The sequence below is a fragment of the Antrostomus carolinensis genome, unplaced genomic scaffold (genome assembly GCF_000700745.2).
Source record: "Antrostomus carolinensis isolate BGI_N321 unplaced genomic scaffold, ASM70074v2 scaffold22086, whole genome shotgun sequence".
NCBI classification, from domain to species: domain Eukaryota; kingdom Metazoa; phylum Chordata; class Aves; order Caprimulgiformes; family Caprimulgidae; genus Antrostomus; species Antrostomus carolinensis.
Window position 1 is genome coordinate 20,047 of NW_010324230.1, and position 22,382 is coordinate 42,428.

The 22,382-nt window shown below is 36.8% G+C and overlaps 1 protein-coding gene across 1 annotated transcript in view; it reads left to right on the plus strand.

Annotated features, from left to right (window-relative positions):
* The window catches only part of LOC104527216 (rho GTPase-activating protein 12-like), a gene marked incomplete at its 3' end in the record, with an annotated part of 46,238 nt that overhangs the window by 16,206 nt on the left and 7,650 nt on the right, over positions 1-22,382 (plus strand). The window contains 3 exon segments of the mRNA XM_010170877.1: positions 11,665-11,928; positions 16,203-16,343; positions 17,982-18,062. Of these exon segments, the coding sequence (XP_010169179.1) occupies positions 11,665-11,928; positions 16,203-16,343; positions 17,982-18,062 (486 nt within the window).

Here is a 22,382-nt window from a genome sequence, read left to right on the forward strand (position 1 = left end):
TTAGATTGCACTGCAGTTACTTAGAAGCTTAAAAATGCCAACCATAAGCCCCAAAGCCCAGTTCACTTAGTTTGCAAGGCCTCTATTTTTGTATTACAAAATGCTACTTGTTTCATCATTTGCTTGTTTGCAACTTCCCAGGGAAAACAAGTGACTTTAGGTTTCCTGTCAGTGCTGCAGCTGTGAAAGTGAACCAGGGGAAAATGGCCACAGGTCTCAGTAAAACTGCTTGTCATTATGCATGTAGGATTTGCCTCGTAACTCGTAACATTATGTACCTGGGAATTGACTTGCCAGCTCCATTTCTGAGGGCTATGAAGTGATAATTCATAGTCAAATAAAATAATTGAAGCACAACCATTTCCAGTTATCTGGCATATCTCAGGGTATTACTGTGAGTGACTTGAATTCTGTGCTGGAAAGCTTTTTAGTACAGAGATTATTTCATTGCCTTTGTGATCATCTACAAACACAGAAGTGGGTTTGTCCATTGGTGCACTTACCTGCTCTGAAAAAAAAAAATATATTAATCCCACACAGTATAGTGTTGTGTTTATTTTTCTGTCTGGTTTGTTTTGCACTTTAATAATTTTTCAGGTTAACCACCTCGTTGAACAGGACAGGAGCCACTATGGGGTTGATGTTACTGAGTGATTATGGCACGTCCTTTTTCTGAAATCCAAGAAGCTTGATTTTTCCAAAACTCATCTATTGGATCTGTGGGAATGTCTGAAATCAGAAGCATGACTAGATCTGGTGAAAACTTCTTGCTTTTTTCCATGTCAATTTTGCTAAATGTTGAAGAAAATTGTCCTAAGCTTTTTTTATTTGGGGGGTGTTATTTGGAAGTTACTGTGGTTTACCTGTTGCCTGAGATAGGCTTTACTCGTTATGACTGTCATCAAGTTTTAGCTTGTAGATGCATCAGCCCTTTTCCTGTGTCTGGAAGGGCTCGGGTGGCTGTGAGGAAAATGTTTGGTATTGCATATATAAAGTATTGCATATATTATATTTTATGTTAAAATAGTTTTTCTCAAAATACTAAAAAAACCATTTTCTTCAGTGATCAGTTTTTTCATTCCAAGTGGAGGTCTTAAGCTATTGAGCAGAATTGTATTTCTGTCTTAACTCTTATCATTCATACTACTAGTGTGTTCCATACTCTGAGGTGGCAGGAAGAGCTGTCCTTAAAAATCTTTGTTGTTCTCTGAGCGACTTGGGGTACTTCTTCCTTCTTTTGATGGCATGCGGCCTCTTCTACTTTGGATATGTTCTTTATTGCTCTGATCACTATGGTACTATATTGCTGGTTCTTATAGGCTCTTGATTTTTCTTAGGGAAAAGCATAGACTTTAGCCCAACATTTCAGTTGTACGTATTAGTGCAATAAACCGGCTTCTCACTGTATATTTTCAATAGCTTGCTCCATTTGTTTCTGACTTCAAATGTGAATATGCTGCCTTTCAGGCTGAGGGCTACGAGTGTGTGAAGCTGTACAAAACCTTGTGGGAGTAATAAAAATAGAGAAGAACCCCAGTGTGGTTCTTTCTCACTGCTTAGGAACAGAACCAAGAATAACAAAAGTGCTATTGAAAGTTGTTGACTAACCTACACTTAAACCTTCAAGGAAAGTTCCCTGTTTTCCTTCTCAGGCTGTTGCAAGGTTTCATTCCTTGTACCTTGCTTCTCTCCATATATAAAAAACTCTTTTTTTTTTTTTTTTTTTAATTTAGCCATTTTTCCCCCCCATCTTTGGCAGAAATAGGCAGCCTTTATTTATTATTGTCTGTGTAACTGATTCTGGTTTAGATGTTTGTAGATAATTCCTTCTCCTAGTCACCTCTGGGGTTTAATGATGCAGCTAAACCTCCCTAAAAGCTAACAGGTTCTGAAAGAGAACATCCTGCTCTCCTGTCTCCTGAGTCAGTCAGGCACTTCCAAGGCATCTCTGACTGACCTTGCAGTGACCTGCAAACACCTAAAGAGTCTAAGTATGGGGCTTTTTGTTTTATTTTTTGTTTTTAAAGTCTTGATGGGGTTAACTTACTGCCATTCCAGTTTCTTCCATCAGCTTGCTGCAGGGTCACAGCAGCATCGCGGGGCAGAGGGCAAGGGAGATGGGGTCACTCTTCTTGGTAGCGGGTGGCCAGTAGACTGGCTTAGCTATATCTTAAAACTGCATCAATAGTCTTTTATTTTCTGAAATGAATAAATTTGTGTGTTTTCTTGTTTTCTAAACACTGAGTTGTTGGCTGAATCCTTTGAACTGTGTGCTTTATTAATTTGGTGACATGAACTGAATTAGCAAAAGCATTTGCTGAACCTTTGGTATAAGCAGAAGTGTCAGTGTGGCTTCTGCTGTTCTGCATAAAGGAAATTCTTTGCTTGTGTGCATGGGGAGTTACAGTAACTGACTCATTTAAAACAGAAAATTACTTTTCTCTTAGCTTCTCTTTCTGCTAAGATGAGGAAATAAGTTTTTTTCCAAAAGGAAAAAGAGCACAAAAAGGTGTGGGTTTTTTGTTTTGGTTTTTTTTAATAGTAGATATTCTGATGTGTTAAAAAGGGTAGTTGTTGAAAAATTTGCCTCAGATTAGAAATATGGAAACAATCAGGACCTTGTGTCTACGGACTTAAGAAAAATGACATCCTGAGAGTCATATTTCCTTAGCCGAGTGTATAATTTGATTTTTGGTTTGTAGAGGTACAGAGATTAGCATGACAATATGTGAAACGTGGTGCTTCAAATCATGTATTTTGAAATTGCATAGCCAGTCAGGATCCCTAGAAGATACTTTCCAGATGTTGCTCTTAATTTATAAATTGGGCAGTATTAAAACTTGTTTCTCAGGTTTTTAATATAATGTTTATGGAAGTTAATGTAAGTAGCTACGCTGGCTGGTTTTTGATGGGATTGCCTCTGTTTCTTCACGAGTGGGACATTCTGATCAAGGAAACTGCCCACGGGAGAGTTTGGGCGCACAAGTAGTGTGGTACTTTGGGAACAGTAGTTGCGAATAATAAATTTGGAGAAACGTTGGGAAGCAGATGTGGAGGGTAGGAACTGCCTATTAAACTGTGCCTGGCTCTTCTGGAGAGGGCAGAGCCTGCTAGTTGCACAACAGAATATATTCTTGTTAATCTATTAGCAAGGTAAACCAACAGAAATTATTCTAGTATCTGATTTCATGCTGTTACCATCACTGTTTCCTAGGCCAGTTAGCTGTGTTAGTTACTGGGATTTGCTGCCTTAATTTATTCACATAACAGATTTCCAGTATACCAGTAAGTGTACTGGTACATTAGCATTGTTTGTACAGTTTGAATACTAGTGATGCTTTGCAGCTGCAGAAGTTATTAAACTTTTAAATGTTGCAGTTCATAAGCTCAAGAAGATATTTTGAAATAATTCTAGGACCTAACAAAGAACTACTAGCATGACAAATGTTTGCAGAATTTGCTGCCACAAGCAACATTTAGTGAAACAGAGTTTCACACAAGTGAAATCTGCTTTTACAGCAGTGTAAAAGGACAACAGCTGTAAATTGTGTGGGAGTTCTGCATTTTCTTGTTAAGAGTTTGGAATTAAATACCCTTTCTGACAGAATACAGATTTGATGACTGTGTTTTAGAACTCTCTTACAAATTGTTCTCTATTAAAAAAAGAAACCAACTTTAGTGTTTGGAAAGTCAGATATTAATATACATGCATGCAGTTTTTAAATTCTAATGGTTCTGGCTTTTCGTTCTCTTTCAAATAGTAGAATATTACAATTTTTGTTCTACTGAGTCACGGCATTTTGGTAACTTGCATGGTGGTAGTTAGATTTCATTCTGTTTGATCAAATGGTACTCAAGGTACCTGTTAGGCTTTTGAGCTTGTCTAGTAATACAACTTCGGTAACTTTTGAGTAACTTGGGAAGCTTATTGGAAGTGATGTTTACTTTTCCCATCTGCAGTTTTCCATGGGTGCCTGGCTTTACACAACTTTGTGTAAGCACTGAACCCTCAAAAGTACACTTAAATGCTATGGTATCTGTACTTTTGAAAGTGTAAAGTGTAGGGGAAAAAAGATGCTGTTCAGTTTGAAGTGACTTAAACTAATGGAAACTTTTCTTGACCTTTAAGCTATTGTGAGTTCAAGTAACTCCATTCCAGTCCCTCCAATTATATTTCATAGCAGCTAATTTCTTAGAAGTGCTATGGTATTGTAAGGTGACAACACAGAAGTATTTCATGAAGAAGTTAATCGGTCTTAAAAATTACTTTAATCTCTCTGAGGCAAATGAGATGTACGGCTATACATTAAATCATGCATTAAATCAGAGGACCCTCCAGTACTCCTGAAACTTTAAAGAGATTATTCTGCTGCATTGGGTATTCTGCTCCAACAGCTGAAGAACTTGTTGTGCTCTTGTGATGCTGCCCTTCCGAAAAGTGGTAGCTGTTGGTGTATTACAGGAGAGTTTTCCACTGGAGAAAGCCAGTTAGGTTTTTCTGGTGTTTTCTTAGTGTACTTAGTTTTTATAAATAAAAAAATAATCCTTGAGAGACATCAGAAATGATTCCCAACAGCTTTATTCTTCACAAGTCTGCATTCCAACATCTACTGTGAGTTTCCCCAGAGGTCAAGCATGGACAGCAGTTAAACTAAAATGCAGAATGAATTTGGTGTTTCTACTAGTATTGTTGAAGCATCCTTACTGCAGAACCAACTTGATAACCACTTTCATGAAGGTGGGAGGGAAAATAAATGTATAAATCTACTACTGCATGGCATGTCCAGGCTGTTCATGATGCTGGTGGCTAAATTTCTGAAACAGGTTGCAGATACTACTTTTATGGCCATTGAAAGTATCAGTGTTTTGTAGGGTGAAGTGGACAGAGTCAGAAAAGAGTGAAGGAAATTTACTGGCTGACTTTTCAACATGATAAATTTGGCTACTCTTTCCTAATAGGGATAAGCTTTCTATGTAAGCATGTATGAAGTAAAGTGTTTCATATGGTGTTTAAATCTTCTACTGTAGGAGAACCAGCTTTGTCTATATCCTTGGACAAAAGCTTTTTTATGGAAGGGAGAAGCTAGATTGTGCAAGTGGCGAAGTACAAGCATGGTAAACACTGTCATCTTTGTGCATGTTTTACAAAGGATCCCATTGTAAGGTCTTATTTCCGTTTTTTAAAATATTTGACATCGCTATTGCAATCCTTCGATCAATTATATACTTTCTGTTATTGCTATAAACTTCCTAAGTTCACATGGAATAATTTTGCTCACTGAGATGGAGAATCTGTGGAGTGTACAGGGAAAAAAAAAAGGGTTTTCCATCAGTTTTCTTTGATTGATCACTTGTGATGGATGATCTGGGAGAGTCGTCTCCAACTGCTCCCCCCTGCAGCAGGCCAGGGCATACCGAGAGCCCTCCTGAGCCCTCCTGCTGCCACCACTTTCAATTATTGTTCTGAAGTGCTTGTGAATGTGACAGAACAAGCCACCTCTGGGCTTTCCTTGCTGTGGGATTTTTGCAGTAATATTTAATGAATCATTGTCTTGATGGGTATGAAAATATTATGTCACTTATTTTGGGCTATCAAGAAAGCAATGTATTGAGAGGCTTTTTGCTATGCATCTAGATTTTTTAAATTATTATTTGATAAGGCATTACAGTATCACCAGATAAAGATTTATATTTTTGGCAACTTTGGGAATTTTTTTTTTTTGTGTGTGTGTTATGGGTGAGCTAGTGCAGAAGGGAACTTAAATGGCTCAAATAACAAAAGCATATTCTGGCAGAACATGATGTCTTATGTACTAAGACTCTTTGTTTCATAAAACAAAATAGTAATAAATAGTTTTATATGAAAATGAAATGTATGTAAATATCTCCAGAAACAGAAGAAAGTAGTAGCTTAGCCTGTAATTCAGTGTATGTAAAATGCAAAATTGACTAAAAGATAGAACTAGCAAAAGTAAATCAGATACTTAATTTTACTGTTTTTAATCTGATGGAAAGTTATTGGCTACCCATTTTAAAGTAATACTTTCTTGAGAGTATCTGCTTCATTTTTAAATGGGATATTTTAAACATTTAACTGTTGAATGGCCTCTACTAGGCAAATATATTGGAATGATTTGTTCGGGGTTATTTTAATTCTACATTGCTTTGCAATGTCTTTTTTTTTTTTTTTGTCACTTTATAATGGCAAATCACTGAACCTGAGACCTTCAATGCAGTTACATAATATTTGCATTACTATAGCTTGTCTGAAATTTATAGTCAACTATTAACAGGCTTGTAATATTTACTGTCATCTTTTTATGCATTCCTCAGAGTGAATTATCCAGTTAAGATTGGAGAAGGTTAGTGCATAAAAAATTCTTTGGGTTCTCATTTCAACTTGGCTTGTTAAATTAGTTGCTGTTTTCACCTCTGAGGACTTGGTGAAAAATCTCCTTTGTGGATTTTTGGGTATTACAGTATATTTTAAATGTGCCTGAATATGTTAGAAAGAAAGTAGGGTCCAGAACATGTTTATAAAAACAAAAAATCCAACCAACCAACCAAACAAAACCAAAAAAGCCACGAGCAGAAAGAGGAAGGAGGAGATGAGCTAATTATTCCAGTTGAAGCTGTCACTTCATGAAAATGAAACTGTAGAGTTTTTGAGATTTCTTTTATATCATTCCTGTTGAATAAAGCTGATATTGAAGTCCCAGGCCTTCGGAAAAGGATGATGACAATTCCTTGGCAAGAAGCTCAGTTGTTGAGGGAACTGGGATGCTTCGTTCCCTGTCTCAGGATCCTGTGGGATGTGCCTGTTCTCCTTTCTTTGGCTTGCTGCTCCAAGGAGCCGGTATTCCTTCGTTTTCCTTCAGTGTAATGCTCTTCTTTTGCATGAGTATGGACAATCTGTTGCTTGTAACTTCACAAAGATTATTAAGATGAGATCTGCTTTTTTTTCCAAAAATATTTTTCATTTTTAGCAGCTAGTTTCTGCAATCCGAATGCTGCTACTTGGTGAAATGGAAGCTTTTAGTTCCAAGTTCTTAACACTAAGAAAAGCTACAGAGGCATGATAACTAAAGCAGTTTATTTGTAAAGGAGGGAAAAATCACGTGTACTGGGTCATGTTTTGTGGTTGTTCTTTAAGCAATTGTTACGTTATTGAAGTTTTTGCCTTGCATTTAAGTGCTGTAAAGGGGAAAAAAGGTGATTGCTAATTACAAGGAAACTTTGTTTTCTGTCTGAATTGCTGGCATCCTCGATGCAGTATGTTCTCACTGCATGAAAATAAACAAAAAGCATTTTTAGGTGGGGCACAGGGGAGAGATCTGTAGTCCTTGTTTATCCCAGAACTGCAGTCTCACCTTGTTGAAATGCACTGAACCTTTTTTTTTTTTTTTTTTTAAAAAAAAAGCTTTAATTTTGAACACTTAAACAAATACTGCCATCCGAAAAAAGCCATTTGTACAAGGTAACATTGAAATTTAGGGTATCCTCTGAGAAGCTGATATACATTTTGGTAATGAAAAGTACCTTATGAGTATACTAAGTTTGCTTTTCATTGCACTGAGTTCAAGTGTTCAGAGGCCTGATAGCGTATCTGCGGCCTTTGTTGAAGACGTTGACTGTTCATTTGTGAATGATTAACAGGTTGTTTTATTTAAAGGCACGTATCTGCTTCCTACTGTGTCAGTAGAAAACCTATGTTCTGAAAAAAGCTGTGTACAGTCCCTATTTGAAGAACGTTTTGTGTTGATCCTGGAAGCTTTGTCCTGACTTTGTCCTGCCTGCATGAAACTCAATGTGCAGGGATTTGCTGCTAGCAGACTTTTCTGTGAGACTGAACTTAAATATGGCAGATTTCTAAAATATTAAAATACAGAGCATTATAGAGCTCAGGGAGAGGTCCTTATATTAACGAAGTTGCCATAGTGCTTAATGTTGTACAGTTTTCATTCAGGTTGTAGCATCATAGAAGTATTTCTGCTTTCCAATTTTTTTTATCATGTTTCTAGTAAGAGTTCTTCACTGTTCTTAGCAGGAGAAAGCAACATGAAAAAGTCTGAAATCCGTATCAAACAGCAAATGAATGCTGAGATGTTTTGAGTGTAAGGCATTTTGTGTGTGCGTGCATGGGCATGTTGAAGGACATGTTCTTGTGATTCTGACAGTGAGAAAACAAGGAGTCTCTTTTGGTAGATTTAATTCCATGTTTATGAGCATTTGGAGCTTGTTAGTGCAAAAATGAAGCTCAGTGAGTGAAGTTCTACCCAGAAGTCCTCAGAGCTGTTTAGTGTTTAGCATATATTTTAAAGTTTCCCTTAACTGTGTGTGTCTGGTTTTAGGAAAACAGCCATGAAAGTGATCAGAAATTATTTTGATCTAGGTAATGCTTTATCTGGATTTATACGTTACTAATGAATAATGGTTTTGGTAAATGAAAGGAATACAGTAAAATTAATATGCTTCTTGGCTTGAAACTATTCAAGGGTTTTGCAGAACACAGTCTTGAACTTAAAACAGTCATATGAGATGAAAGGGTGAGGTGGTGTAGGGCCCAGGAGCTCTACAGGGACATCTGGTGGGACCTGCCTCTCACCAGGACCCTCCTTCCCATGCTGGGGGATTTACCTTCCTGTCAACACTCAAGTAGAAACTACACTAAAGTTAATTTAATGAAACTTTGAGCTTTCTAAAAGCTATTTTTTCTCATCAAGAAATTAGAAATTATTCACAAAATTAGCCTTGATAAGGTTGCATGCTGTTGAACTGAGCATTATTGTAGACACAACAACATACCTTGTTGTGTGGCTCGAGGTATGAGGAAGTACTGTTTTATGCTGCGTGGTTATTTAAAATAGTTCCTGATAAGAAAGTTGTATCCTTCAAAGACTGACTTACGAGCTAAGCTGTGCCTTGTAGTTAGATTACATTTTTTTATGTTTCGCTGAAAGCAGTAACTTAAAGATGCCTTTCAAAAACTTTATAATTCTCCCTGTAAAATCTGTCAGAAGAGAGAGCAACAAGGAATGAAAGTGGCTAGAGGCTTAGTTGGCAGGACAGTTAGCTGTCTGGTTTGTTGTTCAGGACGAAATTTTGGCTCTCCCTTGAAAACCAGAAATTGGTATATTGAGTTTGGAAGTACTGAGCTTTGAGAAGAAAACCCCTCATTACGCTTTCATATCATGTTACTGTTTCAAACTTAACTAGTATGCTGCCTGAGTTATGTGGCAGTCTGTTGGCCCTGAGCTTCAAGTGTTGGCTTAGCACAGTACATGTCCTGCAGTTTCATCTGGAGTTGTTCTGGCTATAAGGCTGAAGCTGTTGAAAACCTCAGTGTGAAACCTCTGAGCTATATTCCTATGCGTTGCTTGAGGAAATGTTCCAAAAACTGTATCAAGCATTCTGTCATAGGCTTGATATTTGGAAAACACTTTTATTCATACACAGAAACGTTCTTTTAATAATGGCATCTCATTGTCTTAATTAAAACAAAAAAGTGACTGGCAAATGCAGGCCAGACAGCAAAGCCTTCTTAGTCTTGTGTGGAGGAGCAATTTTAGGAGGACACAAGTGTTGTGCAAGCCACTGGCCTCCGGCCGCAGCTGCCCAGGAGCTCGATGGTGCTGATTTTGCCACTTCCTTGAAATAGGGGAAGAACCTGAAGATTTGTGTGTCCCCTGGTGCAGGTGTATGTTGTTGCTTCAAATGACAAGCCGGATGAGTTAATGGCAGGATGATTTGTGTGGGAAATGCAGCTCTGCAGGCTGATTGGGAAACAAATGCAGAAACTGGGCTCTTGAATGAGGAGACCTGGGAGAGTCTGAGCAGCGCCTGGGGACTGATCAAGGTTACTCTCCCAGCAGCCCAGGGAACTGAGCTTCATCCCTGAAGACAATGGGGTGATGCTTTGTTCATGGTCACGTTCTTTATCCTGTTAGTGCTCTCAAGACCAGCTTTACCAAAGGCTGCCATTCTACTCCCCTCAAATAAAAAAGGGGTGGGGGGAAGGATATACTTAGATGGTAAAAACATTGTTTTTTACTGTTCATCAGGCTTTGCAACAGATTTTTTTTTTTCCCCCCTTTGAAATAAGTAGAGGAGGATACTAATTGGTTTTGGTTCTCTGAGTTTGCCAGTGCTGCATTTTTTTTATTATTTTTCCCCCCTAAGCATACTGTACTTGCTATATCTAGTAAGCTGTGTTTTCTCTTTGAAAGGCCCACAAAACAAGTCCGCGCCTGTTTTAATCTCATTCAGTTCCTCTCTAGCTGTTTCCCCTTTTGGTTGTGGATGTTGCCCATATTTGGTTTTAGCTATGGAGCAATCAGTTTATATCTGATTGTGTGGTACGATATGCTGTCTTGCCTGAGCAAACCCTGATAATTTATTATTAGATGTGGCCTAGATTAGCAGTTTATGATTTTAATGTTTAAAAGTACAGTATAAAAGATCTTTTATGTAATACAGTATGTTATTTTTTCCTGTGAAAGATGCTACAAAAAGGCACAAGGACTTGCCTCCAGCAGAGCTTCTGAATTAAAACCAAGGAGGGGGAAGGGATAGTGTAAATTCATATAGTTCCTTCCTTTAGAGTGCCTGAAATACAGAGTTGGCAGTGCATTACCGGGAAACTATTCAGTTTGGTTTAATAATAAGCTGCTTTCACAATCTGATAATCACAACTCTCATGAAAACACATGCTCTTATATTCTGCATGGTGTGTTTTATGTAGTTGTATTATACTTTAAAAATTGAACGTCTGAAAGTATATTTCTCTCGTAAATACTTTAGTGGCTTATTTGAAAGTACTCGTGGTTTCGGTGAATGCCATGGTCTTTTAACCCTACTTTCTGCTGGCTTTCATGTTGGCAAACTATTTATTAATGAGAAATTGTAATTAGTGTTTTGTTTTCTTGTAGATATATGTTGTTCTACTTGTGTGCATGTCTATGAATAAAATTAGGTAAATAAGAACACCCACTTAATTTCTATAAGAAGAGAGTGGTAATCAGAACACTCAGTGATATTGCCTAAAATATTTTTAAATAACCATCTGTTTGGAAAAGCATACAGGTAAACCATCCAGGTGTTTTCCAGAGTTTCTTAATCACAACATTGTGCTTTTCTTTCCAACTGAGTGGTCTGTTTAGATCTTGCTGAGAAGATAAAAGTGCTGCTTTAAATTCACCATCACCTGTATTAGCAGTGAGGGGAAAAGGTTGGGAACCATCTTTGCCTGCCAAGTGGCATCTCACAAATGCTACGTTTTATCCTGAACAATGTCATGTTACTTACAATTCCTGAGCAATACTTGAATTGTAACACTGGCGGTTTTTCAACAAGGCAAGCATATAATTATTTTGATGATGATTCCAGTGTATTTCAAATCCACTGTAAGACATAATTATCAGCTGTCATCTGGAGAAATGATGAAAAATTGTTTCAGTATTAAAGAAATATAGCTTGTGATATTTAACTTATAGTTAACAATCTAATGTTTTCATGCCCCAGCATCTTGTGGCTGTCCTTTGTGCTTTTGTACTTAAAAACAAAGGGAGGTTGTTGGTTTGTTTTACTACTATAATATATTCTGATTTATAAGGGAGCATTCTAAAATTCATTTGCTCTTTAACAATACGTTTCTTCTTTCAATAGCCAACTACTCCACCAAGCCAAGGGAGGCCTGATTCACCAGTTTATGCTAATTTACAAGAACTGAAAATATCTCAGTCTGCACTTCCACCACTACCTACAAGTGCTCCGCTCCAAATAAATGGGGAATGGGAAACCCATAAAGATACAACAGGACGCTGTTATTACTACAACAGAGGATCACAGGAACGAACCTGGAAACCTCCACGGTGGGCCCGAGATGCAAGCGTTAATAAAGGGGATTCCCAGAGCCATGCAGATCATGAGGTAGTTCCTTCTGAGATCATAAGCAATGAGATTGTAACACATATGGATACTGTTTTGCTATGGAATTTGGTATGGCTGAGTTTTGAGGTCTCAAAGAATGTCTTCGTTTGTCTTTTTGGTCATGTGTCTTGGTATGAAGTAGTAAACAATTTAGTTCTTCAATCGCTTATGTGTACAAGAATGTGTACATGAATTGTGTACAAGAGCAGTAAGTTGTAAAAATGCCTTACAGTCCCTTAGTAGGTACTGCTGCTTTCCTTTTAAAGGGGAAGGACAATAAGGCATTTTGAAACTAACAGGACTATAAATGACAATAGAATAAGACTACCGTCATAACTTCTCTGACGTGGAGTGCGTTCTTTTTCTCGGGGTATTTGGTACGTTTTTGGGAGAGAACGGAGGAAGAAGAGGGGGAGTGTGACAGTGCTTCATGGGGTTGCATTGAAAAAGGCAAGGGGAATTACTTATTTTTATCAGTATCAATTAAATACACAGTAAAACAAAGACGGGGATATACAGGTGTTTGCTACTGCTTGGTTAATGCTGTGGCAGTAAATTTAAATATGAGATGTCTTCCTTATAGAGGAAAATATTTTTGTAGAGGGGAATTAAGGATAAATTTAGAGATTAAGATGGATGTAGAGAACTTCAGAGTTCTGGAGTCAAAACCAGACTTAATGGAGCTCCACAGCACCTTTCACTCACATCAAAAGTGAAATTTTGATTGAAGCATCTAACAAATTAAAGCATCTAAAAAATGTAAATAACTTATTTTTATTTTTGTATTTAGATTTATACATGCTATTACTAATTCTATATATTCTATGGTGCTTTAAAAATACTAGAGAGTTGAAGCTTACCATGAAGTTATTTATGTTAAAAGATGATTTGGGATAATATTTGAGGTGCAGATATGTTCTGTGCAGCTGGTTGCTAGGGAGAGCCAGACAGTGGTGTGTGTTTGAACTGTATAGTTCAAATAGTTGGGAGATGGATATTACTACTTAAGTATTATTGAAATAGTGCTCTTGTGTTCATTCATACAGTACTTAGGTTTGTTGGTTTCCTGACTGAAAGGAAAAGTGAACATTTGTCAAGAAATCTTCCACGTATTTCACTTTATATACCCTTGTCAAATATGTATAGTTTGCATGGATTTCCTTGCGAGCTAATACATTGTTTAGTTTTAAAATTGAATTGTGGGCTACTCAAAAACTTGTAGATTGCTGGAAGCGCTGTGGTAGAATTCTACCTCTTTGACATTAGTGCCAGGAACGGGAGAGAAAGGAAAAGGGACCCTTGCATTGCCTTTGGCAACGGCCTTCACAGCAGCACTGACAGCCTCAAGCATTTCAGTAGCCAAAGTTTCTTGCCACAGGCTAGTGGTATCAACAGGTAAACTGGTGAAATGTTTGTGACTGTCACTTTGGTAGCTCTGGTGATGGTCTATTAAATTTCTCACTGTCTGTCCTTTTGCTGGATAGGACTCTGTTTTTAAAGGTGATTGCTTTTTTTTAATAGTAACTCTCCTTGTAGTAAGTGTAACAGACTTTCTGCTGTCATCATTCTTCCTTCTTTTCATGGAAGGACTTCCAATAATAGATTCTCCCTCCCCATCTGCAAATGATCCCCCTGACTCTTACTCATACATCTTTACCATGACTTCAGCACACGGTTGTGTGTTCAGAAAGCTTGATTATTTTAAAGGGCTTTTTTAATTGCCCATAACTTATTTCAGCTCACTTCTTCTGTTTTATTTGTGATGCTTGAAGTACCACAGATTGGCCTTCAGACAGTTACATCTATCAAGTTTTCAGTCTTTCTAAGACCAGTGGATGATGTAGGTTTTGATTAATTTTTAACTAGGCACAAGTTTATATTTCCAATAGCACAAGTTTCTTAAGTAATTTGTGTTCTCTCTGACTGGGTTATCAAAGTCCGAGTCTAGGGAGGTACATGTTGCAAGTCGTGTCAATCTACTTTCCAGCAGTCGTGTTGATTTTTGAAACTGCTTTTTCAGTTCTGCATTTGGGAGTGTATTTCACACTCCACTGTTCATGTTCACCTTTTCATTTATGACCTCTGAATACTTAAATCAAAATATTTAGAGTAAAGGTTGAGATCTGAGGCTAAGCTACAGTGAAATATAGGATATCCCAAATTTTGTCTGATTATGAAGACTTGGAGCAAATATGTCTTAATAATTAGTAAAACCAGATTTAATTTATTATAATGAAGTTGGCTTTTACAGACTAGTCTGTCATGCTCACTCCCTTCAGATTTAGTAGTAAAAGAGCATATGCAGGAAGGTTAAACTCCTTGTTAAACTTTGTATCAGCTCCACAATTTTGTTTAAGTTCAGGTCTGCAAAGGCTAAATTCCTATATTGTATGGTATGAAAGATTAGGCCTTGAAACATCAAGACTATGATTGAGTGCCTTACAAACAGACATATTAACAGTCATTCTGACTGAACAACAGTAGTTTTTCTATGAGAATTTTCATTTTTAAGTCTTCTGTTCAGCTTTACGTGTGTACAGTGCTTCCTCAGTATCAGGAGTTGCTTGGAAGAGACAAATACAAATGCATTATGTTATTTGGTCATAATTTCTGTTAATAGTAATAATAAAAAAGTCCAAAGTCTACTACTTTGAACAAATGTCAATGCATTTAATATTTAACCATTAAAACACAATGTAAGCTTAAAATATGTGTATACAGTGTAGCTATCTTATAAAACAGTAGATCAAATGGGGCCAAAAGCATTCTTAACTCCTCAGTCTTAATTTTTCAAGTCTAAAAATGGGACGGAAGACTACTTTATTTTTTAATTTTCTTTTCCTCCTAGTGGTTAGAAATTGATGTTTCAGATTTTTGTGTTAGCCCATGTGCAAGAGGGGTAGGGTTGTTTAATCCATAGTTTCGATGCCTGCATTGTGTAGGCTGTGAAGTACGCTTACATTTTTCATGTTACTTTATTAATGACCCAAAAATTTCCCATGGGTTTTGCTGTGCTTGGTAAGCTGGTTTATGTCAGCATAGGGAGTGTGTGTTGCACAAGTGGTAAGGTGCTTGGAAAGGTAACACAAAAAATCTAGGCAATAATCATTTGGAAATGTCACTAAACACATAGTCTCCAAAACCGCTGACTTGTAAAAACTGGTGAGTCTTTGATACCTGGATATTTTGGTAAGATTTAAGCTTTACAGCAGAGGTTTTTTTCCTATTTTAAAATTGAAATTATGCCATTCTCCTGCTTTATGGCTTTCCTCAAAACCCTTATATTTTGTGTTACTGAACCTTAGTCAATATTTTTGAATAGCAGGATGTGTTCCCTTTTAAGTGTTATGCTTCCTACTAGCCGAGGATCCAAGGTAATGTGAAAGGAAATCTGCACTGAATTCCCCAGGAGACTGGTGTAGAGATGTTGTAGGAGATGAATGCAGGGAGAGGTTTTCAATTTTTTTTGATGCACAGAATGGATGCCTTGAATAACTACTGTATGTTAGCAAGGAGATGAACGAGGTGTATTAGGGAACAGAAATGTTGAAATCTTTCTTCTTTTCATGTCAAACTTGTTCCTTATGTTATAATTCACTTCCACCTTCAGAAAATAATCTTACACCTAAACCAGCTGTGCCTGTAGTTGACAGAAAACCTGGCTTTGGAATTGCTTATTGTCATGTACATCAGAGTTGGAAGGAGGAGAGTGGAAATTCCTAATATTTGAGGATGCATTGCACAAGTTTTGTAAAGTCCTGGGACCTACAAAGGTGCAGGTGGAGATTCAAGATGTCTTCAATGATTATTGTTTTTTCAGATACTATTTGGGAGGGGGAAGAAAAGGATTTAGTTATGAAATCTGGGATATTGCCAGAAAACCAAGGTAGAAGGTCTCCCAAGCTTTTGGGAGCTATGCAGATTACTAAAGCTAACTCTCTTCATCATTCAGTAATGTGAATCTGTGGGAATAAAATTTAGATCAGCAAAAAACCCACGGAGTTTAAATTTGAGTAGCTGAAATCTGGTACAGTAGAATTAAAAAATTGTGCCAATACAAACCAGTTGTTCTGAAAATATTTTAAACTGCCTAGCAGTTATCAAATATTTCTGTACTGTAAAAATGCATCTCTTATTCTCTGATATAAGATATGAAAATGTGAACTCCCTTCAATTTATTACTATTCTCTTTCTAGTAAAATAATCTTTGATCTTTCAGATTTTAAAACGCTTTCATTCTCAAAACTGCCTTGTATGTTTCTGACTACTTGTAGCATCTTTCATCAGAAGAAAACGACCACAGTTCTTGTTACAGCCAGTCAGATAGTCAGTATGGTTCTCCTCCAAAGGGTTGGTCAGAAGAGTTGGATGAACATGGTCAAACCTTATATACCAATGACTATACTAATGAAAAGGTACTTTTTCCTTCTTCTCATCATGTTCTAAATCTTTTCCACTATTTCACTGTTAGAAATGCAGATTTCATTTCTAGAAGTGAAAAGCATTCCTCAGCAGTATCTCCTTTTATTTTTTAATATGCATGGAACTTTAGCAACTGAACTGACTTTTTATTTTCTTATATATGTTCTTTACTATTCAGAAAAATATTTTCTTATTCCTAGTTGGGTATCAGTTTATATTAAATGAACATATAATGTATAATTTCTTCAATTTCTGCCCTCCCCCATCCTCTTGGTTACACTTCATACAAATGTAATGTTTTCTGTAATGTCTTTTGAGAGCTGTTCTTGTCTACATAGGCCTTCCAGATTGGATGGTTTCAAACTGAAATAATGCTGCTTTGTCAGTTTCATCCTTTACTTTGTTTTCAGTATTGCTTTCAGCTGTACATAAACTTCTTAATTAAACCACAACTGTATCAGCAGATTTATGTTCTATTCCAATTACCTAATTGCTACTGACAACTTACTGTGATTCTAGGCACATCATAAAATATCTCCCATGTAGGATAAATGACAATATTTGTTTATAGTTGTAAAGTAGTTAATTTTTCTAACTGTTGACTAAAGGTGCGTTTTGGTCTGTTTAACTTCAGAAAGTGTTCATTGCAACAGTAGTTTTTATACCATAACACCACCTCTTCTCCAGTTGATATATGCAAGTGGTTTGGTTTTTTTTGTTTGTTTGTTTTTTGTTTGTTTTTTTTTTTTTTTCTTAAATAAGATTTTAAACAATTGAATTTTATGCCAGTTTTGGAATTTTATCCTGCTTAATGTATTTCTGCTAAACACCTATAGAGCACATACCTCTGTTTTGGCAAATACGATTTTTTTTTTTTTAATTGCATTGGGATTGATAGATAATGATGGTTCCTGTCAGAAACAGTTTGTTGGAAGTCAGTCTTGTGAAAACTGCTTGACCCAAGAGCCTTGCTATGAGTGTTTCTGTGCATATTTTTGTGGGATCTTTTTGTAGAATTTTGTTCATTACAGTTCTTTCCTTTCTGCATAACTAGCCACGGCTTGTCACAGTTTTACCTCTTTGGTTGCGGGAGCTGGGTATAGAAGTTACAGAAATTATATTTTCTTCTTTGAGACTTATTTAGGAACTGCTTCTCATGTTCCTGTTGATGTTTCAAAAATGGAGTTGTTTAGGAAGTGCAATTATCTCCTAAATTATCAGCAGTTGCTGGTTGAGCTTCTTGTAATTCTGTATTTTTAAGTATGAAATCCTTACATAGATCCAGTGCAAAGATTGTGCCTCCTTAAACTGACACTGTAATGTTGATGAGAGTGAGATGTGCCATTTTCAAGAGTATCTGTTTATCACAGTCTCTTGTGTGATATTGCAGGACTCTTTTTCTGAGGAGTTTTAGAAGGAAGAAACGTTAGGGATCCCAATCCAGGAAGATTAAAACTGCGTTCCTGTCATTGCTAACTAACTTTGGTTAGTTACTGGAAGTTGTGCACTAGACACTGCTGAAGTGTATGGCACTTTATTAAAAATTGACTTTAAATCCCAAGTATCACAGATTTGCTACGTTATGACTGTCACTCTGATCGCATTTCCTATAATCACATTTCTTTCTACAGTGGATAAAGCATGCAGATGAACAAGGTAGACCATACTACTACAGTGCTGACGGTTCCCGGTCAGAATGGGAGTTACCTAAGGTGAGTGACCTAAAAAAGAAACTTTGACAACTTGGGGCTTTCCCATCCTGCTCCATAAACGTTCTATGGGGCCTTTAATTCATAACAAGAAGACATAATGTATTGCATTTTTGCAATTATTGTTATTTCTGATATTTTTGTGCAATTTCTGATTGTGAAGAGAAAAAATGTACTGAAGAACATGAAAAATGGATGTATGTAACTATTCAGGTGTCAAAGATCTTGTATCTTTGCTGAACTGAGCTTTTCATGCAATGCTACAGAACAATATCTGTGATGTTGCTGCTATTTAAAAAAAAAACCTCTAAAGGAAAAAATATATATATATTTTTTTATTTTTATTTTTTTTTTTTTTACTACGAAACATTCCTGAAAAACTATAGTCTGTTTTTAGTATCCTCCAAAATGAATTATTTTTCTGACACGAGTTTTTAGATTTGGTGATTTAGGTTCAGAGTTTTGTGGTATCTTTTGAGGATGACACTTTCACCAGTCTGGGGATGTACCTAATACTATTCAATTCTGATTTTCTCTTTGAAAAACTATAGAACAGTTGCCATAAGGATTTGGTTGTATACATCTTTGCTGCTACTATGGGGTATTTGTTCAATCCTGCATAGTAAGGTGACCATTAATAAAATTAGTTTCACACAGAATTGTGTGCATGAGTATATGAAAGAGCATGTTTCTCAATTATTGTTTCATCAATCCAAAAAATCAGTGTCCTAAGTCACTTCCACTTGGAAAGGAGCAACCTTAATAGATAGCACTTTCATAATATTGGTTAGAAAATATTTACATTGGAATTTATGAATGAAGCTATATACTAGACTCTTGTTACATCAGTAAAAGAATTTGTATCTAACTCAGTGAAGAGTTGAGTTAGCTTTATGAATTTTCCTATGTTGGTCTGATGTGTTAGATACCTTCAATTTTGTAACATATATAAACCTAATGATATAATCTGTAACTATTGGTTTTAAAAGCTACTTAACTCTTCATTAGCTATTAGATGAATTGCAAGTCTGAAAATTTACTAGACCAGATTTTACGAGAAGCAATTGTTAGTTCAGTATGTCTAACCGAAGTTAACTTTGAGGGTGCTTGAGCCCGACTTCTGCAATGCAGGAATAACCTCATAACATACAGTCTGTGTCGGTCTATGACTTCTGCAAGGCAGAAAGATTTGACTGTGAAGAAGTTGCTTTCTGCTAAAACAGATTGGGTTTGGATTTGAACTAAATAACAAATGGAGCTGGCTGTAATCCAACTACATTAAGTCACAAACATAATCCAGAATTGTTACCTGAGGCATGTGAGCGTAAAAGGATGAGGTCTACAGTATTTGTGTGCTAGTGCATGATATTCTAGTGGTTCTAAACAAACTTCTGAGCTCCACTGCGTTAATAGCCACCTACAGAATGAAATTTAGCCTCTGTTTCAGTGTTTGTGATCTGATACGCTTTGATTCTTGTACATATGAAAATCATCACATACTGCTGTTACAAATTGTCCTCAAAAATTGTTTCTCATGAGCCATTTGGGCAGAACGTATTCTTTAATTCCTTCTTGAAACTGCTAAATCTTGGATGTCAGCAAATATACAGTTAACAGAAGTAAATGAGCAGTTGTCTCTTGGATTCATAATCCAAGAGCCTATGTATTTCCAGAAATGCTTAGCTTTTGATTTTAAATGCTGTGGAATAGATTAAATGTTTCAGCAAAAGATTTAGCTAGTTTATGTAACTATATGTCTGAAGAACATACAGCAGAGATGTTACAGTTCTAAGTAATTGAAGCGTGATTGAAGATTAGTCTCTCAGAAATCTTTGGAAACTTGTTCCAAAAGTGCTTCAGAGCAAAAGAATTGGAAAGACAACCCAGACTGCAGAACTGCTTTGAAGAAAAATAATCTATATTGAAAACTCTCATGAACGGTGAGAGAGAAAACTGTAGAAGGACATCCACATTGTAACTCCTGCTTAAAGAAAATTAAGCTACTAGGAAAAAATATCCTACTGTTGGTCAGGTGTTGGTGGGTGGTTTTTTGTGGGGTTTTTTTGTTTGTTTTTTTGGGTTTTTTTTTGGGTTTTTTTTTTGTGGGGGGGTTGTCAATGTACTTAGTTCAAATACTGCCTTTCAAAATTTGTTGTGAAATAAAATTATGGAATAGCATGGTCACGTAAGTCTGTTAAGCTAGAGAGAGAATCTTTTGGTTAGATGGTTCTTGATAATCGGGACTTCATTAGAACTAAAAATTGCACAGAAGTTTCTGGAAATAGCATATTAGTTGAGCTAATACTGTAATATGAAAAATCTTTACTTTTATAGCATTAACTGTAAATGAGAGCGTGCTCTGGTATAACTTCCAGTGTTCTTGTATGTGTGTTAAAAATGGTGAGGGTATATGTTAAAGGGAGGCAGTTACAAAACAAATTACTTCAGACAGTCTTATAGAAAGCCCTCCAGTCATGTATATTTAGATAACATCGAGGAACAGTTGAATGCCTCTGGCTAAAAATGATGTCTCAGATGGAGTAGCTTTGACAACTGCTGAAAAGCCTGTTAAGTCTCATGATGAGTGTGACCTGGCTTTTTGCAGTGGCAGAGAAGAACATCCTGAATTATTATTTAAAGTGGATAATAATCTTTAACCATAATTTGTATGAGTTTTCTGCTATGCCTATGCAGTCTGCTGCATTCAGTTGTTGGTTCTTACCAATTATTAAAAAAAAAAAAAGAGAAATATACCAGCAAATACAAGTTCATTCCTGCATAGATCACTATGATAAAATGTTTATTTCCTATGTAGTGAATGAATAATATTTAAATCATGTTGAGAAAGGCTACAACCCTGTTCCAGAAACCTAGTTTTATAATGTGAGTTTTACAATTTAAGCAAATGAGAACTCTGTATTAAGGGGGTGGGGGGAAGGTAAATTGATCTCAGAAATGAGAACTCTCTAATTTCTAAAATTATAAAAAAAGGCAATCTATCAAAATGATAAAAAAGTAAGGAAAACTGTATAATAAATATTGACTAAGTAGCTCAAAGGAGGGGTAGAGAGGACAACCTAATAAAAATTAGAGCTTAATGGTCTCTCAGATTTTCAAAATGCATTCCTAGACTGATATCAGGCATAAGAGCATGATGCTTGGCCATCCTCTGCCTGAGCTCTCTGAAGCAAGAGTAGACTTTGAAAGAAAACGCATATACTCTGAGCATACGGAATGAACTCACAGTTTTGGTGTTAATATTTACAGACTGTGATATTGCAACTACACTTTCTCTTCTCAGAAATTCCCGCAGCATTAACTCCTCTTGCAGAGGAAGCGCTGGGTAGAGGAGCTTCATTTTTGTCAGTCTGCATCACCAGCAGGCTGTTAATTCACTCTCTCTGCTGTCAACGTTGAGTATGAGCTGAGGGGCCTCCATTCTAGTACTCAAGTGAATTATTTTCCTAGTGGAAACTTGAATGCTGTCAAACAGAGCATGCTGGCTGGAAAATTACAATAAAACATAATGCAGGTAGTATTGGGAAGATATCGTGCAGTCACATGGTGAAAGAAAGATGAGAACATGTAAATAGGGCCTGGGTGTTGTATGTGATACAGTGATAGACTTAACAGTGTACAGTGAATTTGTCTCGTTCTGAGCTGTGCTACTTGATTTGAGGTAACACAGTGTGTGTGTTGGCATTCCCACCTACTGTGAGTCAATGCCCTAAACAGTATCTTTAGCAATAGTGAATCATCTTCACATTCTTTTCATAAAATTTGGGATTGCTTGGTGAAAGTGGAGACAGTTTTGGCTGGTGTGAGGTTCTAGATAGTTTTTAAGGACAGCAGTGCAGATGATAGGACAAACCTGAGTATGAGAAGGCAGTCAGATTTTTTTTTTTTTTTTTTTTCCCCCCTTTCTCTTTAGGGTGTATATTTGTACTCAAGAGGCCTGGTCTGCTCTTCCTCATTTGTCCTGGTATTTGGTGTTTCCCACCCACTTTCCCTCCTCCCAGGTAAGAAGAGAGGGGGGAAAAGTGCCCCCAGCTTTTGCTGGGACAAGCAGCAGGACCTGTGACAATCCGTGCTGACTTGGAGCTCTTCAAAGATCAGCAGTCTTGGTGATCCTGGGGGTTAGAAGGTGAAGCAGTGGATGTCCAAGGCAGCAAAGTGAACAGAGTTGGTTATCCAGAGGTGTCTTTCAGTCACTTGTACATTTGAGATCAAGCTGCTTGTCCCAGTGGTCTCCTTGTTCTGTGTAGGCTGATGCCTCCAATGGCTGCCACCCAAATGTCCTATGGCAGAGAATGAGGAATCTTC